The sequence below is a fragment of the Danio rerio genome, chromosome 6 (genome assembly GCF_049306965.1).
Source record: "Danio rerio strain Tuebingen ecotype United States chromosome 6, GRCz12tu, whole genome shotgun sequence".
NCBI lineage: Eukaryota > Metazoa > Chordata > Actinopteri > Cypriniformes > Danionidae > Danio > Danio rerio.
Genome location: NC_133181.1, coordinates 45,521,028 through 45,543,186, shown reverse-complemented (window position 1 = coordinate 45,543,186; position 22,159 = coordinate 45,521,028). Strand labels below are relative to the sequence as shown.

Genomic DNA, 22,159 nt, shown 5'->3' with positions numbered 1-22,159 from the left:
TTTCTACCAAATAGTTGACCATATTTTGACTGTTTTAAATAATGACTGTTAAAGTTATTTAAAGAATGATGGTAATGGTTAATAATGATTTACACACACAGCATTGTTGGTTTACAAAAAAAAAAAAAAAAATCAAACAAACAATCCTATTGAACTACTACATTTGATTTTGGTTTTATTGTAAAAAAAAAAAAAAAACATGTTGAATGAGAATGTGAAATATTTTATGCCATACTTAAAAAAAAAATATGATTCAGTATTCAAAAACGTTTAATTTGGATTATATCTTTAAATTAATTTGGTCTTACACTTCATATTTTCATATTTTTTATAGTATATCTCATAAATCCGGTAGTTTTACCATAAACCGACATATCAACCATTTGGTAGAGGCTGATATTTTAGAAATTATGGGATGTGTTGAAAAAAATGCATTGAGTGTGTTAACTAGCGATGTTTAATATTTCAATAAATATTTAGGAAAACAAGAAATCAAACAAGACACAGGTGAGCATAATCGGCAGCAACGATAAGTTACAGGACATTTCAAAAAGGACCACATTTTGTTTCGAACTTACTTTATGAATATCTAAATTGGTAGGTCTATATTGTATGAATAAACTACATCAACCTTGTCACTGTCATATGACCGCAAAATCGATTTACTTTCGAAAGTCGTTGTGCTTTAAAATCTTATCAGAAGTTGTAGGTCATCCAGGTACATTTCGAATACTCTCTTTATGAGCACTGCTGATGCATATATTGTTTGTTTTTAACTGTACATTCTTTATAGTGTAGATGTAGTTGCAGGGAAAGAGTCCTAAGGATAGAGGGAGAAAATAAATCACGAAACAAAATATGAGTACTTTCGAAAGAACTCCCCGATTGTTCTTTTTTGTGTCAGAGTGCAGCTACCACTACAAATGAATCATTTTGGTTAAAAGATCTGAAACAAGAAGTCAGGTCATAAAAGTCCCTTTCAAGCCAGCTCAATCCAATATGAATTTCAGAACGTATGGAGGCACTAATGTGAAAGCAGAAATGTGTTTCCATTTCCGCTTTTTTGTTTGACGTAGCAGCATCATCTGCTGCACAACTGAAGATCGTCTTTTCCAGACCAGAAGCACACTACATGTCTTGTTTTTTATCTAAAATCTCCTTGAGATAACTTGTACTCTGCCATGCTTGCATAAAGAACATTTTTGATGTAATCTGCTTGCATTGGCGGTGTGTGTGTGATTGGCAATCTTGGAACTTGTTCATTTTGTTACATCATCTGTAGCTCAGGAAAATGAACCACTTCCCTTGCTTCTTGTAAGAGAGAGCCTCATTGTCACCAAGGCCAGAATTTCCCTCACACTATGGTTTGAGTTCTTGTAACAGAGCAGCAAACTCTCTACAGCATCCTAGCAATGACTGCAAAAACAGCAGTTGAAAATAACCTAAAACCATGCATTCAGAAAATCTTTTTTTTTTCTGCACAGTCTCTGTAAATATGAAACGCCAAGCCACAAAAAAAAAAAAAAAAAATACTTGCTTACTTATTCTATGAAATGACCTTTGAGTTTTAGGTGATTTTTAAACTTTCAGAATGTGTTTACATGTTGATGTGGAGACATATAGAGTTAACATTTCAAACAAATGTCCGCAATGTGACTTTTATATGTAAATATATCTAACTGGAAATTATTATTAATACTTTAACATTTACAATGTCATTCAGTAGACGATTTAATCCAAAGCGACTAACAATTGAGGAGGCATTCAGCGATCCAACAAGAAGAGGCAATGTATGCAAGAAGTGTTAGTTATACAAAGAAACAGTTTTTGCTGAGAAGTAAGTACTAAAGTTAAAAGTTTTTGCGAGAAGGTTTTTACAGGTAGTTTGTCAAGCGCACTCACCTGTGGAAAGCATGCTTTATAATAGAGCTGCATGATTAATCGAAGAAAGATTGCGATCTCAATTCGACTCCCTAGACGATCTTAATCCAGCATTTCTACGATTCTGCCAATCATATTTTCAAGTTCAGGAGAGAAGCAAAGGCGGCTGCACGAGTTTTTTCATTGTTTCACATACATTGCTCAGTGTCACCTCCAAATGGTATTAAAAAAGTCACATACTGTATTTATTGACCTTATTCTAAAATGCGGAAGTGCGCCTGTTTTCGCGATTGTCTTAGAACTTCCGATTCAGTCGCCTATGGGAGAAATGACTAGGAAAAATAAACGGCAGAAAACGGTCAAACTACTTGCTCTACAAACAAATGTTTGCATGACTATACAGACCAAGTAGTATAATATAACAAGAAAATATCAAATTGCAACATCAAGCAGCGAAATGAGCAGTTTTTAATGTCTAAAAATGAATGGAAGTGAATGAGACCGGAAGTCTTGAGCCAAAAAGATTCAAATGGCAGCGCCCGCTCGTCTGCGGAGAATAAGGTCAATAAGGTAAAATTCACCTAAAAATGTCATTTTTGTCTTCATATAATGCTGTTTTCACGGCCACAAAATGCTGTATTCGCGACCGGAAAATCACACGTAACGTCAGCTGTTGACCGTGAGCTGTTACCACAGAGAGAGCAGGCGCGCCCTACTTGATGATAGATGCTCGCGCGTCTACTTTAGTGAACAGAACCTGCACAGGCTGTGAATAACAGGTATTAAAGTTGTAAATAATATTCAGTTTGTGGCACAGAGTGATCGTTTGAGAGCATGCGAAGTATAAACAGCACTTAGCAGCAGGCACTTGCACACATAGGGCTCATCAACCTGTGCAGTGCACATGCCCTTTTTAGTCTTGGATAGAAAGTGCCCTTCCAAAATCATCTGAAGTGCCCCCGCGACATTCCCCCATCCCCACCCGCTCTTCAGTTCGCGACAATAATAATTGCAGACTCATTTTAACCTTTATTTTACATGTACAGAATTGTGCAAAAATCATGATCTTTATTTTAAGGAAAAAAAAATGTGATTCTCATTTTAGCCAGAATCGTGCAGCTCTACTTCATAAATGCACAACGTGTTTGTTTATATGGAATGATTGTAAGAACGTGTCTGGTGCAAAAGTCAGTCAAAGTGTCAGGGAGATGAAAGAGTGTGTTTTCTACAGGGGGTTTGTCAAGCCCACTAACCTGCATGAGCGACAGTTGTAATTGATAATGTTTTGGGCCGTCCTGTGGTGAGGTGAGGGAGAGGAGTGAAGTTGGCGGTTCGTTCCGCTTTGGCGACCCCAGATAGATAGAGGGACTAAGCGGAAAGGAAAATGAATGAATGAATATTATTTTTATTATATTTTACATTAACATAATGGATCTAGACTAAGCGAGAAGAAAAAAAAAACATACCATGACAAAGGTTTGCTATATTTGAACAGTATTTTACATTTATGTGACTGACTAAATATTTATAATACACTGCCCAAAGAAAAAAATGACACTAACTTGATTTTACTAAATAGATAAGAGCCTCTCATTAGTTAATTACTGCATGGACGATTAAACTTTAGCTGTTAACAGGTTATTTAACCCTAATTGATGCAGAGTATAGCTTCTCATTTCCTCATCAGTCATGTCGGAACACAAATCCTGTGGTCATGGAAAAGATATTCATATATTTCAGAATGGTCAAAATATTGGCTTGTGTCAAGCAAAGAACATCTAAGTAGATTGCTGAAGCTACTAAAACTAGGGTTAAGAACTGTCCAGCGTGTTTAAAAATGGAAGCATAGTGGGGAATCTTCAAGGAATAAATATACTTAAAAAATACAGAATGATTAAGATTAGGCAATCACTTAAACATCTGTTAAAATGAAATCAGAAAAATCAACAACTCACACTGTTTTAATGGTGAAAGTAAGAACATTTCTACATGCACAGTCCAAAGAGAACTCAAGGGATTGAGACTAAACAGCTTATCAGAGGCTAATCAGAAAGTAGGGAGCATAAAGATTAGACTCTGGAGCAATGAAAGAAGTAATCATGTTTTCTGATGAGTCCAGAACACTTGATTCATGATTTCCCCTGTTTCAGTGTGATGTGCACAGCATGGTAAATATGCATCCATCATGCCTAGTGCCTACCATACGAGCCTGTAATGATTTTTACACATGGATTGGCCATCACAGAGTCCAGAGCTTAACCCTATTAAAAATCCTTGGGTCTTGGCAAAAAGTTAATGCTGATTAATAAATGCTGTGACATAGCAGAAGCTTATTGAAACAACGCCATAGTAAATGTAGGCCACATTCAAAGCTAATGTTGGTCTAATAAAATATTATATATATATATATATATATTTAGATGGGCAGTGTATTTATACTTTTATATATACATAATCTATATTACTATTTCAGTCTACTGTGTGTGTATATATATCTATGTATTTAGATTTTTATTTCATGCAGCAAAAACAATAAATAAACTTTTAGAATAAAATTTGAACCTGTGCATTAAAAGCTCAATCAAATAAAAACTCTAAATACAGAACAATTTTTTCATGCTTTAACAACTGCTTGCATTAAATATCATTTTCATTTTTTTATTTATTATAAATAAAACTTTTAGTTCCTTAGAATGTCAGTAAATAGCACCTTGAATTCTCTTAGACACACTGTGTACACCACATATGACAAGACAGGTGTAGACTCATCAAGTTTAATATTATTACGCAACCGAGAAATAAAAAAACAAAAACGTGTGAACGACGCGTCATTCAGACGACATGTGGCATTTTCTAAACCACTTAATTAAGCCGCAGTGAAAGGTCTACCCTTTGCACAGGGGTAAAGGGAGTCTCGAATTGAAACCACCCAAATGTGCAAATGACACTTGCAGACGTCTGTGAAACCACGCAGACACCTCTTCACTATGACATCGTCACCTGTGATTCTGATGGGTTTTTTTGACCAGCATGTTTTAGGTTATTATATTTTTAATTTCAAAGCAAATATCACTTAAATAGTTTGATATTACCAAGTATCTTTTTAATGTGAGAATTTAAGGAACATTTAGGAGGACATAAAAGCCACAATAATCAAAAGATATATACCTTTTTGTACAACGTACAAAATTTTGAGGCCAAATTCTGACCATACCATTGAAATGTTTCAACAGAAATCAAGACTCATCAGAGCAGGCAACGTTTTTCCAGTCTTCTATTATCCAATTTTGGTGAGCCTGCGGGAATTGTAGCCTTTTTAATGTGGAAGAAATTTCCCCAGTAGTTCACAGAAAAACCCAAAAAATAACATATAACTATAACTAGAAGTTTTATTTCCATGGCTGCATACATATAACTATTTTTTTAATGATATTTAATAAAGAATATTCTAATAAAACTAACTTTCTGCATATAAATAAACAGCTTTATACATTTTTACCTTCCCAAAAATAAACACCATTGCCCATTTCCTCATCTCGCCAACGTCTTTCCAATTTCCAGAATGAAAAATCACATGATGACTCTCGAAATCTCTTGATAAAACAAGTCACACAAGTGATTGACTTGTGATGGATGGTGCTGTCATATGACGTGAGCTTGTGGGTTTAAAAGGTCAGAGCTGACATGCAAGTCTTTGCACAATCTTTCTCATGCACAAAACAAACAGCAGAAGATTTTTAAGCATCCATTTAAGCATGACTTTCAGTTTGAGAAAGATGTTTGTACTTATTCTGTTTTAACAGCCATTTAGGTAAAGGGGAATAAACATAGATACAGTTGAAGTCAGAATTATTAGCCCCCCACTGTTTTTTATTAGTTCCCCCAATTTCTGTTTAACGGAGAGAAGATTTTTTTTCAACACTATTCTGAACAGAATAGTTTTAATAACTAATTTCTAATAACTGATTTATTTTATCTTTGCCATGATGACAGTAAATAATATTTTACTAGATATTTTTCAAGACACTTTTATGCAGCTTAAAGTGACATTAAAAGGTTTAACTAGGTAAGGGTAATTAGGCAAGTTATTGTATAAGGATTGTTTGACTTGTAGAGTAAAAATAATAGTTTAAAAGGGCTAATAATTTTGACCTTAAAATAGTTTTTTTTTTCAATTAAAAACTGCTTTTATTCTAGGCAAAAATGGAACAAATAAGACTTTCTCCACAAGAAAAAATATTATCAGACATACTGTGAAAATGTCCTTGCTTTGTTAAACATCATTTGGGAAATATTTAAAAAGAAAAAAAATCATATAATCAATAATAATTCTGACTTTAACTGTATCTGTATTATCTGTATCTGTATTCAACTTTTATACCATAAAAAACTGCCATTTAATTGCAATTTAAATAAATGTTCATAGTATAAAAAAAATTGTTTCTTGCATTTTTACCTTAATGTTCAGGTAAATAGCCTGGCAATCTAACTTTCATCAGCACCAGCCTTTGTGGCCTATATATATATATATTAGTTGAACACAGGTTTTAAAGCATTTTTCTTTTCTTCTATCCAATTTTTTTGTGAAAATGGTTTTCCTAATAAAGATGTATTATTTGGAATCAAATTAAATCGAAATTGAATAAAAAAAAAAAAAAAATTAAATTGAAAAGTTTTAGGGGTGACGCAGTGGCGCAGTAAGCAGTGCTGTCGCCCCACAGCAAGATGGTCGCTGGTCTCGCCTCGGCTGGGTCAGTTGGTATTTCTTTGTGGAGTTTGCATGTTCTTCCCAAGGTAGTGTGGGTTTCCTCCGGGTGATACGTTTTCCCCCACAGTCCAAAGACATGCGCTATAGGTGAATTGAGTAAGCTAAAATTTTCTATAGTATATGAGAGTGAATGGGTGTTACCCAGTGATGGGTTGCAGTTGGAAGGGAATCCTCTGCATAAAAAATTTGCTGGATAAGGACTAAGCCGAAAAGAAAATGAGCGAATGAATGAATGAATAAAAAGTTTTATTACTCCAATCAGAGCTTTTTTCCCTGATATGGGCTGTTTGACATACTACAGGTATATATATATATATATATATATTTATTTATTTTTATATACACAATTATGTCGTCAAACTGTTGTATAAACACAATATCACACTTGTAACAGTATGATATGGCTGTATATCGGCACTGGTGGGGGCACTAAGGCAACACACGCCTCCCACCAGTGCCGATAAACAGCCGTATCGCTCTGCTACTCGTGTTATATTGCTCATTTACATTTTTAATTATTTGTTTTATTTCGGCTAGAAAAAAATCGGTTGTTTTAAAGTCATTTTAAGGTCAATATGATTAGCCCCCCTAAAGCATTCCAATTGGCTACAGAAAAAAACCATCAAATGCAATAAATTGCCTAATTAACAAGTCTTTAAATTGCACTTTATGCAAAGTATCTTGAAAAATACCTAGTAAAATTTTACTGTCATCATGGCGAAGATAAAAGAAATCAGTTATTAGAAATGAGTTAGTACTAGTACTAGTATATCTAGAAATGTGTTGAAAAAAAATCATATTTCTATTAAACAGAGATATGAACAGGGCTAATAATTCAACTGTGTATATGTAAATAATATTGTCATTTAGAGCCTTTTTGCAAAGAAATTAAATTGACAAAAATAACAAAAGTTTTCAGTTGTTGTGGTGGACAATTAGACTTATTCCACTATGGCATTCCACTATATAATAAAGTGAATACTGAACTATACAAATCTACTTTTATGTGTTTAATAACATTAGATTAGCTTACTCTGGGGTTCCTCTCTGAAGCGTCTCTGCATATTCATCAAAACCTCCAGATTTGAACATGGTTTATTTACCGAAACAGCCAAATTCCACCACACGTATTGCTTGCCCGACTTTAAAGTTAAAACCACAGTAAATGTGCAGTCATATTAGCAACATTGCGCATACAAAATAACCCTGAGGTAAAATAACAGTGGGGTGAATAAACAACAACTCACAAATGCATTTTTTCCCAAAATGTGTAGAGAAACTGTACACGGCCACACCTTGTATCTTTCTGCCATTTCCTTTTTTTAAATGTTCGAGTTGAATCCCTGGAAAATGTATCACATACTGGCAAATCATTGTGAACCGTATTGCGCAATCCATTACAACTGGACTAATGCCAATAATAAATCAAACAACTTTCCAGCTCAAGTTTCTGGCTCAGACTGATTTAATGATAATATAAAATAACAAAAATAAAAAAAGTCAGCTAGGGTGCATAAATAATTTGAGTAAGAGATCCCTTATTTAGACATTACAGCAAATGTTAAGGTAATTGTTTTGTATAAATTCGCATTCAAACTGACATAAAGAAACTTGTTGAATTTTAATTGAGTACTTTTCAGCCATCATTCAAAAAATATCTAAAAAATTAAGCTCCATTAAGTGCATTTTGTGCTTCACTGAGATATGCAGTCTAAGCTTGCTTCATAAAGGCTGCATCCAGATACTATTGGCCACTTTTGCCTTCAGAACTGCCTTAATCCTTTGAGACATAAATTTAACAAGGTACTGGAAAAAATCCTCAGAGCTTTTGGTCCATATTGACATGATAGCATACGCATTTCCTGCAGATTTGTCAGCTGCACATCCATGATGTGAGTCTCCTGTTCCACCACATCCCAAATGTGCTCTATTGGATTGAGTTCTGGTGAGTGTGGAGGCCGTTTGAGTACAGTGAACTCATTGTCATGTTCAAGAAACCAGTCAGAGATGATTCCCTCTTTATGGCATGGCGCATTATCCTGCTGTAAGTAGCAGAATATGGGTAAACTGTGGTCATAAAGGGATAGACATGGTCAGCAACAATACTCTGTGGTGTTGACACGATGCTCAGTTGGTACTAATGGGCCCAAAGTGTGCCAAGAAAAAAATCCCCACACCATTACACCACCACCACCAGACTGAACCATTGATACATGGTAGGATAAAGCAATGCTTTCATGTTGTTGACGCCTAATTTTAACTCTACCATCCGAAAGCCGCAGCATCAAAATTCATCAGTCCAGGCTAAGTTTTTCCAATCCTCTATTGTTCAAGTTTGGTGAGCCTGTGTGAATTGTAGCCTCAGTTTTCTGTTCTTAGCTGACAGGAGTGGCACCCGGTGTGGTCTTCTGCTGCTGTAGCCCATCCGCCTCAAGGTTGGATGTGTTGTGTGTTCAGATATGCTCTTCTGCATACCTCGGTTGTAACGAGTGGTTATTTGACTTACTGTTGCCTTTCTATCAGCTCGAACCAGTCTGGCCATTCTCCTCTGATCTCTGGCATAAAAAAGGTATTTGCACCCACAGAACTGCCACTCACTGGATATTTTCTCTTTTTCTGACCATTCTCTGTAAATCCTAGAGATGGTTGTGCGTGAAAATCCCAAAAGATCAGCAGTTTCTGAAATACTCAGACCAGCCTGTCTAGCACTAACAACCATGCCACGTTCAAAGTCACTTAAATCTTATTTTCCTCCATTCTGATGCTCCGTTTGAACTGCAGCAGATCGTCTTGACCATGTCTACATGCCTAAACTTTTATATAAGAATGATCAAAAATTATTTTAATAACATTATGTGCTAACATTTACACAACTTTTAAGGAATGTTATACTGAAGGTTCTAGGAATATCCCCTTTATATTTATCTTTCACATCATTACCAGAGAAACACTTTTAATTTGTTAATAACTTTTTGTTTTCTAGTTTATTTCTATCTGATTTCACAGAAAAAATTGGTCATGTAGCAAAATACATGTAAACAGTAGTAAACAATGTTTCACAATCACCTCAGTATTTGCAAATATATCAACTGTTTCTGACTCAGAATTTTCTCAGGCTGATTTAGAAGTTATCTCTATTATCTCTATTATTAAGTCTATCTCTCTTTGCCGTCTAAATGATCTTGTTAGCACAAGACTGTGATGTTTGTATTAACCTGGGCATTTGTGTAGGTGGCGGAGAAGGTGACTGAACTTTGGCAGATTTAACATGTCTGCCATGATTTCCTTATAAAGTCAAGCTGTTAATATCAGTAGAGGTGGATTAATTTGCTCCATCAGTGGTCGTTGTGGTTTATCAGTCCCACTTTTCTCGTTCCACATGACTTATAGTAGTATTTTCACCATTAAAAGTGTCCTCTTTCATCTAAAGCTCAATAATTAAAAACAAATCACATTTGTTGAAATGTGAATGAAAAATATTCATTTTAATCTAATAAGTATTATTATTATTATAAAGAAGCTTTTAGCTGTGGAAATCCACTGTAATATTGATGTAAAAGCCTATAAATAAGCTTTATTTTTAGATGTCGAGTGATATTTTTGTTAAGTTCGGCAGATAAAAGGAAACTTTATACAATCTAAGTGTGAGTAAATAGTTGTAATTTTATGGATTAACTGTAACTCACCGCCTCATGTCCATTGAAACTGTGTATAATGAACATTTCCCGATTCAATAATGTTATCATTAACATTAATGTTTACATCCCGTCATAGTTTCCATCTCAAACACAGCATCAAAGACATGGTTGTCCATAAATATAAAAGTTTCAGGGGCATTTCTTCCATCCCAGAAGTGACGTTTTATTACTTTGTTTTCCCAAAAAAAAGAAAGATGACGATAATGATACTGATAATCACGAGCCTTTTAAATGAATTCTATAGAAAAAAAGGCTGCATGTCTTTGCGTGTTCAGTGTTCTCTTCTAACGCCTCTGCTAAACGTCACAGGCAGACTAGTTTAAAAGAAGTGAAAATGAAAACAGAACGCATTGGTAATGCACCACAGTGACAGAATGAACACTGTTAAGCTCTGGGTTACACTGCTCTGTGTCTGTGGAAGAGGGATTTTGAGTCTGGACTGTGACTGGACCACTGAGTATGACGATAACAACAGATGCTGTAAAGCCTGTCCTGCAGGTAAGATATCCATGATATTCTCTGATACAATATATTCTGAGGAATTCAGGATGAAACTCCTTTAGGTATGTTGATTGATTTTGATTGGTTTATTGGTTACAGAATTTACTCTTAAAGATTTGTGCTTTACATTATTTACAGTTGAAGTCAGAATTATTAAACCCCTTGAATTTTTAGCCTCGTTTATTTTTTTTTTAATCAATTTCTGTTTAATGGAGAAAAGATTTTTTCAACGCATTTCTAAACATAATAGTTTAATAACTAATTTCTAATAACTGATTTATTTTATTTTTGCCATGATGACAGTAAATAATATTTTATGACACTTTTTAAGACACTTCTATACAGCTTTAGTGACATTTAAAGGCTGACTTAGGCTAATTAAGTTAACTAGGCAGATTAGGGTAATTAGGTAAGTTATTGTATAACAATGGTATATATATATATATATATATATATATATATATATATATATATATATATATATATATATATATATATATATATACCTTAAAAAGGCTAATAATTGTGACCTTAAAATGTTTTTAAAATTTTAAAACTGCTTTTATTTTAGCTGAAATAAAACAAATAAGACTTTCTCCAGAAGAAAACATATTATCAAACATACTGTGAAAGTTTCCTGAATCTGTTAAACATTCATTCATTCATTTTCTTTTTGGCTTAGTCCCTTTATTAACCTGGGGTTGCCACAACGGAATGAATTGCCAACTTATCCAGCATTTGTTTTACAAAGTGGATACCCTTCCAGCCGCAACCCATCACTGGGAAACACCCATACACACTCACACCACAGTCAGTTTTAGCATAATTCACCTGTACTACATGTCTTTGGATTTGTGGGGGAAACCGGGGCACCCGGAGGAAACCCACACAAACATGGGGAGAACATGCAAACTCCACACAGAAACACCAAATCACCCAGCTTATGCTCAAACCAGTGACCTTCTTGCTGTGAGGCGAATGTGCTACTGCGCCACTGCGTCGCCCTCTGTTAAACGTCATTTGGGAAATAATTTAAAAAGAAAACAAAAATCAAAGAAGGTTTAATAATCCTGATTTCAACTGTGTAATACTGACATCGATGGTTCCATGAATAACCATTAATATCCAAGGAACCTTACATAATGGTTTGTATGGTTTATATCATAACAGTCTTCTTCACACTTGCAATAGTATGGTTCTTAAAAGGATAGTTCACACATAAATGAAAATTTAGACATCATTTACTCACCCTTGACTTGTTCCAAACCAATTTGAGTTTTTGTTCTGTAAAACACAAAATAACATATTTTAAAGAGTGGTGGAAATCTGTAACCCCTGAATAATAATTGTTTTTCTCATTATAAATATCAATGGTTACAGTGTGTGTGTGTGTGTGTGTGTGTGTGTGTGTGTGTGTGTGTGTGTGTGTGTGTGTGTGTGTGTGTGTGTGTGTGTTTGTGTGTGTGTGTGTGTGTGTGTGTGTGTGTGTGTTCAACATAACATAAATGACTGAATAAATAAAAACTCAATGGGAAGTAAATAGTGGCATAATTAAAATTTTATTTTTATCCCTAAAAATGCAAAAAAAATCTATTATTTACTAGAATAATGTTTATGTTTTGTTTATGAACTAATAAAGTTATTTTTAAAAAGTGAAGCAAAAGAAAAGTTATAACCATTTTGTACTACTACTACTTGTTCAAACTAATGAATTAAAATGAGCTGAAACAACACAATTCTTGAGATTTCATTGCGACAACTTGATTTTTAAAGTTTTTTTTTGCAAGAACCCTAAACATTTATTGGACATTTTCATTCCACACAAGGTTCTGTATTGTTCAGAAATGTTCTTTAAATGATGAAAAAGGTTACTGTGAGAACTATTTGCTAGGTTATTTGTGTAACCAAAAATGATTATTCTCTGAAATCACAGCAAAACTTGAGTATTTCATGATATTGAAGTATGATGAAAAAAAAACACTTACAGTACTCAGCATATATACAGTAAGTACACCCTTCACAAATCTCTCTTTTAAATTCATATTTTTAATAGGAAGCTAGACAATATTATATTTGTGCATATACAATAGATAAGTCAGTACTGAAGCTTATCTAACAAAATAACTTGCAATAACGGTCCAAAAACGAGTACACCCAAATTTATATGTTATATAAAAATATTAAATATACATTTTAAAAAAGAGGAAAAATCAAGGGAAGCAAAAAATTGAAAAATTTATTTGAAATTTTGTAGGTTGTCATTTATTTTTTTTATATTTTGCTTGAATTTAATTGTATTATGTTTCTACTTATGTATGTTTGGTGACTAAAATATTATTTTAATAGATATATCTGTTTAATAAATTTAATTTAATAAATGTTTTGTTAATATGCAGCAAAATACATTGCCTATATTCACTGAGAAATTAATTAAAATATTCATTTTTAAAATGGGGTGTCCTCAATTATGCTGAGCACTGTTTGACACAGATTTACTTTGAAGTTCATTATTTTTTGTATTGTACAGGCGAGTATCCCATATCGGCATGTTCACAAGACAGGACAGACAGTCTGTGTGAGAAATGCCCTTCAGATTTAACACATCTTTCAGCTGAGAACAGATGTTTCTGCAAAGATAAGCATTTATGCGCTGGTTATCAATGTGAAGATTGTCAACCCAGAGAGAAATGTAAACCTGGACAACAGCTGATGAGAATTGGTGAGCCATTTATTTCTATTTCATTCAATGAACTGACATGTGTCCATAGTGATTAATATTGAAAACTCGTCCTCTGGGTCTTTCTGGGGGGCTTTTTTAATAGTCATGCTGTGTAGGGTGGCAGAAAACACCAACTTAAATCTTTCAAATGTCTGATGTATTGGCAGGTAATTTTCATTTCAGTTTCTACTGTGCGCCATGCCAAAACAACACTTACAATGATGTTGAGGACAGCACGTGTAAACCTATTACAAAGTAAAGTAGCATATTACTTGTGTTTGTTTATAGACTTTAAAATAATAATGAGATCAGTTAACGAGTAATTTTGTTGTATTAGGTGTGATGGTGTTGGTGAGTTCTTCCCTGGAAACCAGACCCACAATGCAAATTGTGTCCCTGAAGAAGTCATTCCTGGTTTGTACTTTTGACTGTTGAAACAAACACAGTGTTGTTATTATGGTGTTCTCGTGCATTTGGCAAATTAATTTCAATTGATGTTATTTATCATTTAAAAGGTGTTGTGTTTAATAATGTTAACTCATCCGTCTTTCGGATGAGACGTTAAACCGAGGTCCCGACTCTCTGTGGTCGTTAAAAATCCCAGGATATCCTTCGAAAAAGAGTAGGGGTTTAACCCCGGCGTCCTGGCCAAATTTGCCCACTGGCCTCTGTCCATCATGGCCTCCTAATCATCCCCATATCATAATTGGCTTCATCACTCTGTCTCCTCTCCACTAATCAGCTGGTGTGTGGTGTGCGGTCTGGCAGAAAATGGCTGCCCTCGCGTCATCCAGGTGGATGCTGCACACTGGTGGTGGATGAGGAGATTCCCCCTATTGTGTAAAGCGCTTTGAGTGCCCAGAAAAGCGCTATATAAATATAAGGAATTGTCATTATTATTATTAACTAAAGTTTGGGATCAATAAGCTTTGTTATTGTTTAGTCTAAAAAAACTGCATTTATTTGATCCAAAATACAGTAAAACAGCACTATTAATGAAGCTAAATGGTTTCATTTTTCAAAAAACACTATTTTGTTTTAGATATTTTAACATTTATTCTAGTCACGTGATGACATAGGGAATTTTATAGCATCATTACATTTGTCTTTAATTTCACATGTGTCAGAATCGCAGCACATTATTAATATTTTTCAGAATTCATTCTAATAAGTAGATCTGCTTATTATATATCACATATTCTACCAGAAACGTACATTATCTGTCCCTGAAATAAAATATAAATACAGTCAATAAAAGTATTTCCGCTTAAAAATTTCTTAAAAGGACTGATGGTTGATTTCTGTCAGTTGTTCTGTAAAATAATATGTCATTCATTCGATCCATTTCATTCGATGTTTTTCTTTATTAAAAACACAACAAATTTACAAACCCTGCCATTGTCCTTGTCCTCAGCTCAAATGACCCTACAGTTTTAATAATTTTGTTATGCTAAATACTGTTATTTAGAACAAAATACTTTAGGAATAGCACGTTTAGGTTGCCATCACTCACATAAAATGATTTAAAAACATAAAATATCAATAAATTCTACAAATAAATACTATTTTACAATTGTCCCAATGTTTCTATCAGTCCTGTTACATTTGCATTAAATTTAACAAACAATCCGTGCAATACATGTTTAAGGCTATGACTTGGAAGTGACATTATTTGATGGAGGAGATGCTGACTGTGATCAAGGATGCGTTCTTTCATTGAATTGTATGATTTTATGCTTGTTTTTGTATGATTTTTTTGAGGATGACAAGCTTAAGTGAGGCCCTGTCACATTTTTTGAAAGTGAAAATGTACGTTTCTGGTAGAATTCAATTCAGTTCAATTCATCTTTATTTTTATAGCGCTTTTGCAAAGTAGATTGCGTCAAAGCTGCTTAACATTGACGTTCTAGTAAATTGAAAACGTGTCAGTCCAGTTTTCAGAGTTGAAGTTCAGGTTAGTTCAGTTCAGTGTGGTTTAAACTTGACAAAGCCAAAACGACACAAAGCTTTTTTTAAACATATACTAAAATTTTGAGCTTTATTTATTAGAGAATTCTTTTAAAATGTATCATCAGAAATTTCGTAAGCAGAAAAAATATTTCAGGATTGATCATAATATGAACATAATATGAGCTGCTTGTGCAAACTACTTTTTTAAAAAGAGCTGAATCAACACAATTCCTAGGTTTTTTTGGGGGGTGGACAACTTAATTGTTTTATTATCTACTTTAATTTAGAAAAACAATTGACTAATCAATTTGTGTTTGTAGGAATTGTGTGGAATCCAGCATTTTATATTACAATGAACCATTACTAAATATTTATATCAACTGATAAAACCAATGATAATAATGATCATGATACAGCAGTAAATGTGACTGAAGGATTGTGTGGCTGCTATGAAACTATGATTATAAATTCAGCTTTGAATCACATAATGTAATAGCTTTTAAATATATTCATATTCCCACAGATACTACAAAAAGTCCTCCTGAACAAAACAGGAGCCAGTATTTTCAATCTTTGATGGTGGCCTGTATAACCATCACAGTCTTGACCTGCCTGGTTTTCATCACACTTAGTGCTTTTCAGATTTTCAAATACAAGACGTTCATAAAACGTAAGTGACATTTTGTATGTCTAATTTCTTATTTCACTTCCAAAACTCAAGAGTTACAATCTTATTTCTAGCCCAAAATGTTTAACTGATCTTGTTTTAACAATACAATACTGAGCAAGATCAGATTGTGTAAGATTATTATGACGGTTTTAAGATTATTTATCTTTTTCTTGCTTTTTTAGTAATGCTTAGTTATTTTACCTGAAAATTTCGATTATTTACAATCAAAGACATTATTTAAGACCAGTCTTGTGTTTTTAAATTTTTATTTTAGCTTTAATAATATATTTTAAGTTAGCATATTAAGAAAAAGCTTAATCACCCTCATATATTTACTTAAATAATACTTTAATTTTGCAATACATAAAAGTACATTCCATGTTTTGTTGCTGTAAGCTTGCAATATGAAGAAGCAACAAATTATCATTTTTAACTAATGCCAAGTCTTATTTTGAATAACAAATGTGAACAATATGCAAGTCATGATTTAACTAATAATCTTGTTTTAAGTTTAAATGCTTTGGCTCATTTTAGGACAGAATATGTGATGATAATTATTAAATTAAAAGGGGTTCTATTTACAAACACTTTTTACACAAAACAAGAAAAGCAAACCATTTTAAAAAGCTATTAATAAGCTAGTTTTAAGATAATTAGACAAAATAAACTGCTTGGAAAAAATGTTATTCACTGTTAGCGATTTTTCGAAATTACACAGTATTTAACTGTAACATGAACAGAACTTTACTGTAGGATAGTTATGCGGTATCTTACTGTATTTTAAAGCTGCATTTTGAAAAGTACTGTATGTTTTACAGTAAAGATAAAGACACAATACTGTAAATACATATACAGCAGGATAAATGGTGCTATAATGCAAATACAGTATTTTTGCTGTAATTAATTTACAGTAAGTAACTGGCAAAATTAACTGTAATATCAGAACTTTACTGTAGGACAGTTATGCGGTATGTAACTGTATTTTAAAGCTGCATTGTGAAAATTACTGTATATTTTACAGCAAACATAAATACAATACTGTTAATACATATACAGCAGGATAAATGGTGCTGTGATGCAAATACGGTATTTTTGCTGTAATTGATTAACAGTAAGTTACTAGCAAAATTAACTGTAATATGAACTGAACTTTACTGTAGGACAGTTGTGCAGTAAGTTACTATATTTTAAAGTTGCATTGTGAAAATTACTGTACATTTTACAATAAATACAGATACAACACTGTAAATACATATACAGCAAGATAAATGGGGCTTTAATGAAAATACAGAATTTTTGCTGTAATTGATTTACAGTAAGTTGTTGGCAAAACCAACTGTAATATGAACTTTACTGTAGGACAATTATGCAGTATGTTACTGTATTTTAAAATTGCATTGTGAAAATTACTGTATATTTTACAGTAAATATAGATACTATACTGCAAATACATATACAGCAAGATAAATTGTGCTATAATACAAATACAGTATTTTGCTGTAATTGATTTGCAGTAAGACACTGGCAAAATTAACTGTAATATGAACTGAATTTACCTGTAGGACAGTTATGCGGTATGTTACTGTATTTTAAAAATGCATTGTGAAAATTACTGTATATTTTACAGTTAATACAGATACAATACTGTAAATACATTTACAGTAAGTTAACTAGTGCTATAATGCAAATACAGTATTTTTGCTGTAATTGGGTACAGTAAGTCACTAGCAAACTGCTGCCAGTAAGTTACTGTAGATTCTGCAGGAAATTGTTAACCATGTAATACTTGTTACCTTTTTACTCTGTATCTTTTTAAATCATTCATTTATTTCTCCTATTTAGATATTTATTTTTTGCCATACATTAAGCCTGGGTATAGTGTAAATCAATAAAACTTACATAAAATACAAAATAATCATAATAATAATTGTGGAATCTACTGTACCATTGTATGATGAGGAATATGCTGTGCCACTACATAATTAAATAAGAATTGTTTTATAGCACTGACAGCTATGTTTAATGGCTAACAAATTAATTTCTGGGAAAAAAAGCATGTTTCATGTAATGAGAAGTGTTTTAGATTATCTGTGTCCTAAATAACTGCATTTCTCCACAGTAAATCGCAGTAAACTGTGCACTCATACAAGGGTAGTGTCCTCAGAATCATGCAAACTCTCTAAGGAGGAAAGAGGCGAAAGTGACCATGAGCACAAGATAGACCTCTCTGAAGACTGTGACCACAGCTTTCCTTAAAAACTCACGACAACTGCAACATAAAGCTGAACAAGATTGATTACATAATACACCTTAACGATCATGTCCATGCAGGGTCTATTTGGACATGGACTTTATTGATCTGCACAAAAGCCCTCAGAAACTGATCCGCTTACAGAGAAGTCAGCAAAAAAGGTGCATGTTTGCATTAGCTCTTTGACATTGAGTTATCCAATTGTGTTTTCTCTTCGTATAGCACTGTAAAAGACAGTAGCTTATACTCCAACATATGGAACTATTGGCTGAAACAATGCCAAGCTTTGTACTGAACATTTTGTATTTTCATCTGTTTTTATGTGAATTATCATGAGATAAGGTTTACTCTCTGCTTGCATGCATAGTCTTGCTTTTCTGCCTCGTTCATGTCTGTTGATTGGCCAGTAAAGCACTATTATTCACTGTCTTGTATTAACACAAATCAATGTTCTTTTCGAAATGTTCTTTTCATTCTTTCTTTTGAAAGAATGAGAATAAGCTGTGCCTAATTTCCTGATGCCAGAAATGTGACTTTGCATACAGGGAGTAATTTATTGTTGTGTATTTTGTAAATGCTAATTCAAACTTGAGTCCTTTATGAGTTCTATAATGGAGGCAACCTGTAAATTTAAATGTATCATAGTAAAAAAATTACCATATGTTTTGGTGTATGGATTCCATTTTTATAATCATTTTTGACTACAAATAACATGTTTATTGTAGTGTAGAAAAAAAATTGATGCAAAAAATATAGTAAAACCATGGTTAATAATTTTCTGTGAGCTATTAATTAACTGTATTAAAATACAGTGCAAAATGTACTTTATGTACAGATGTAATTAATATACAAAAATAATGGATAGGTAATTTAGCAATTAACATCGGCTATTTAATGTTTGAATGGTGTGACCTAATATTCAATAAACTAACATTGAGAAAAAGTAAAAAATGCTGCAACAGGCTTTTTATTAACTGTTAAAATAAAACAATAGCTAGCTAAGTTAGCATTTAACGTTGTGCTATAAAATGTTTGAACAGTGTGACATAATATTTAATGAACTAACATTGAGAAACAGTATTAAATGCTGCAACAGGTTATTTATTAACCATTAGTTAAAATAAAACAATAGCTAGCTAATTTAGCATTTAACATCAGCTATTAAATGTCTGAACATTCATTCCTTCATTTTCTTTCAGCTTAGTCTCTTTATTAATCTGCAATTCCATAGCGGAATGAACCACCAACTTATCCAGCAAATGTTTTACACAGCAGATGCCCTTCCAGCTGCATCCCATCACTGGTAGACACCCATACAAACTCATTCACACACATACACTACAGACAATTTTAGCTTACCCTTTTCACCTATATACCGTCTTCGGACTGGTGGGGGAAACTGGAGCAGAGGAAACCCACTCGAACACCGGGAGAACATGTAAACTCCACACAGAAATGCCAACTGAACCAGCCGAGGCTCGAACCAGCGACCTTCTTGCTGTGAGGTGATTGTGCTAACAATTATGCCACCGTGACGCCACATTTGAACATAAAACAAATTTAAAGGGCTAACAGTAAGAAAAGGTAGGCCTATATAATGCCCCAATGGTTAGGGTATTTATTAACTATTTTAGATAAAATAAAACAATAGATGGCTAATTTAGCAACTAGCATCATGCTATTATATGTTTGAACAGTGTATATGGTTAAAAAAGATTAGTAGCTAGACTATTTATTAACTGTATTAGTTAAAATAAAACAATAGATAGCTATTTAAGAAACTAACATCGGCTATTAAATTTTTGAATGGTGTGACTAAATGTTTAATGGACTAACATCAAGAAAAAGTAATAAATGCTGCAACAGCTAACGTTAGGCTATTTATTAACTGTATTAGTTATAATAAAACAATAGCTGATTTAGCAACTAGCATCGAATGTTTGAGCGGTGTCAATAGACTAATGTTAAAAAAAAAGATTAATAAATGCTGCAAGGAGATGCCCTTCCAGCTGCAACCCATCTCTGGGAAACATCCATAAACACTCATACACTACGAACATTTTAGCCTACACAAATCACCTGTATACTACCGCATGTCTTTGGACTCTGGGGGAAACCGCGCACCCGGAGGAAACCCACGCTAACGCAGGGAGAACGCAGAAATGCCAACTGACCCTGCCGAGGCTCGAACCAGCGACCTTCTTGGTGGGAGGCGACAGCACTACTGTCCACTGCGTCGCCGTGTTAAAAGTTTTACAGGTGTTAAAGTGTACTAGTTAAAATAAAACAATAGATAGCTAATTTAGCAACTAACATTGTGCCATTAAATGTTTGAACGGTATGATTATTAATATTTAACAGACTAACGTTAAAAATATGGAAGCATATGAGTAGCATAATTCAATTCAAAATGTAATATGCAAAATGGCAATGCAATATGTTAAATGGCAATGTATTTCTGTATTTGAATTTGCATTTTCCAAGACATATGAGCAATGTTTGGTGCAGAATGAAAATGTAAATTAAATTACATTGTTTGCATTTCTCATTTCAAACACTGTTTTAATATGTAAATTGTATCCACATTTTAAAGCTTTATAAGTAGCAAAATTAAATTGAAAATGCTATACACAAACTGAATTTGATGTGAATAAAGTACAAGCAGAAACTGTAGCAAAATGATAATTTAAATGTTATTTGTCCTAAATGCATTTACACTCGCGTCTAGGAAACGCAGGATTACATTTTCAGCATAACAGCATGGGATGTGTGTAGCAAAATTAATTTTGAAATGTAATATGCAAAACGATAATGCAATATGTAAAAGGCAGTGTATTTCTGTATTTCAGTTAGCATTTTCCAAGACATATGTGCAATGTTTGCTGCAGAATGAAAATGAAAATGAAAAAAACATAATGCATTTTCATTTAACACATCGCGATGAATGAAAGCCGATTTGAAATTGAAAATGCATTCTGGCCTGGCCACGCCCACAGACGGCCACCGTTGCTGCCAGGCGGGTTTTAGGTTATGTCGTCACAGCTGCCGCGAGGACTATTTGGGACATTTGGCAGCATAAACATGGCGAAGTCTGTTCCTCAGCGGCTTCGTGAAGCTGCACGAGCCCTCGAGCTTGAACTGGGAAATACTTTAGAAAACCAATCACCTCCTAGCTCAGTAAACTTGGCTTAAGGTTTGATATTCACGCACGCAGTTTTAGGGATCATCTGCAAATTACATCGACAGAACCTAAAGGGGCTTTAGCTGACGTGTACTGTATGCTTGTGACAAGAGCTATTGCCTATTTCTGCATTGTATGTACCATATAGTTAGAGGTATAGTAGCTTTGCTACCTGTATTAAATCAGTCTGGCCTCTAACCATTTATTGGAATCTCCTCAATTTTTTTCTGCTTTGCGTTACTGTGCGTTTTGGTTCTGTTGATGTAATTTGCAGATGATCCCTAAAACTGCGTGCGCGAATATCACACCTTAAGCCAAGTTTACTGAGCTAGGAGGTGATTGGCTTTCTAAAGTATTTCCCAGTTCAAGCTCGAGGGCTCGTGCAGCTTCACGAAGCCGCTGAGGAACAGACTTCGCCATGTTTATGCTGCCAAATGTCCCAAATAGTCCTCGCGGCAGCTGTGACGACATAACCTAAAACCCGCCTGGCAGCAACGGTGGCCGTCTGTGGGCGTGGCCAGGCCAGAATGCATTTTCAAT

The 22,159-nt window shown here is 33.8% G+C and overlaps 1 protein-coding gene and 1 long non-coding RNA gene across 3 annotated transcripts; one reads left to right on the top strand and one right to left on the bottom strand.

Moving 5' to 3' along the window:
* Positions 1–3,134: 3,134 nt before the first annotated feature.
* Positions 3,135–21,663, bottom strand: LOC141386341 (uncharacterized). Its single transcript, XR_012408168.1, has 3 exons — positions 19,798–21,663; positions 12,098–12,132; positions 3,135–3,249 (listed from the first exon to the last, which is right to left on the bottom strand). It is a non-coding gene; the product is annotated as an uncharacterized lncRNA (long non-coding RNA).
* tnfrsf18 (tumor necrosis factor receptor superfamily, member 18) lies at positions 10,603–19,097 on the top strand. 2 transcript variants are annotated; one of them, XM_005166063.6, is made up of 6 exons: positions 10,603–10,845; positions 13,376–13,567; positions 13,735–13,822; positions 13,905–13,981; positions 16,041–16,187; positions 18,307–19,097. In XM_005166063.6, exons 1-6 carry the CDS (start codon positions 10,704–10,706, stop codon positions 18,441–18,443), a joined length of 783 nt encoding a protein of 260 aa, XP_005166120.2. In that variant the 5' UTR covers positions 10,603–10,703; the 3' UTR covers positions 18,444–19,097.
* Positions 21,664–22,159: the final 496 nt, after the last annotated feature.

Coding starts and splice junctions, on each gene's coding strand:
- tnfrsf18 (XM_005166063.6), top strand. CDS start 10,704: ATGCACCACAGTGACAGAATGAACACTGTTAAGCTCTGGGTTACACTG. Junction 13,823..13,904: donor ACGTGTAAACCTATTACAAA/GTAAAGTAGCAT, acceptor TTGTTGTATTAG/GTGTGATGGTGTTGGTGAGT. Junction 16,188..18,306: donor ATACAAGACGTTCATAAAAC/GTAAGTGACATT, acceptor ATTTCTCCACAG/TAAATCGCAGTAAACTGTGC.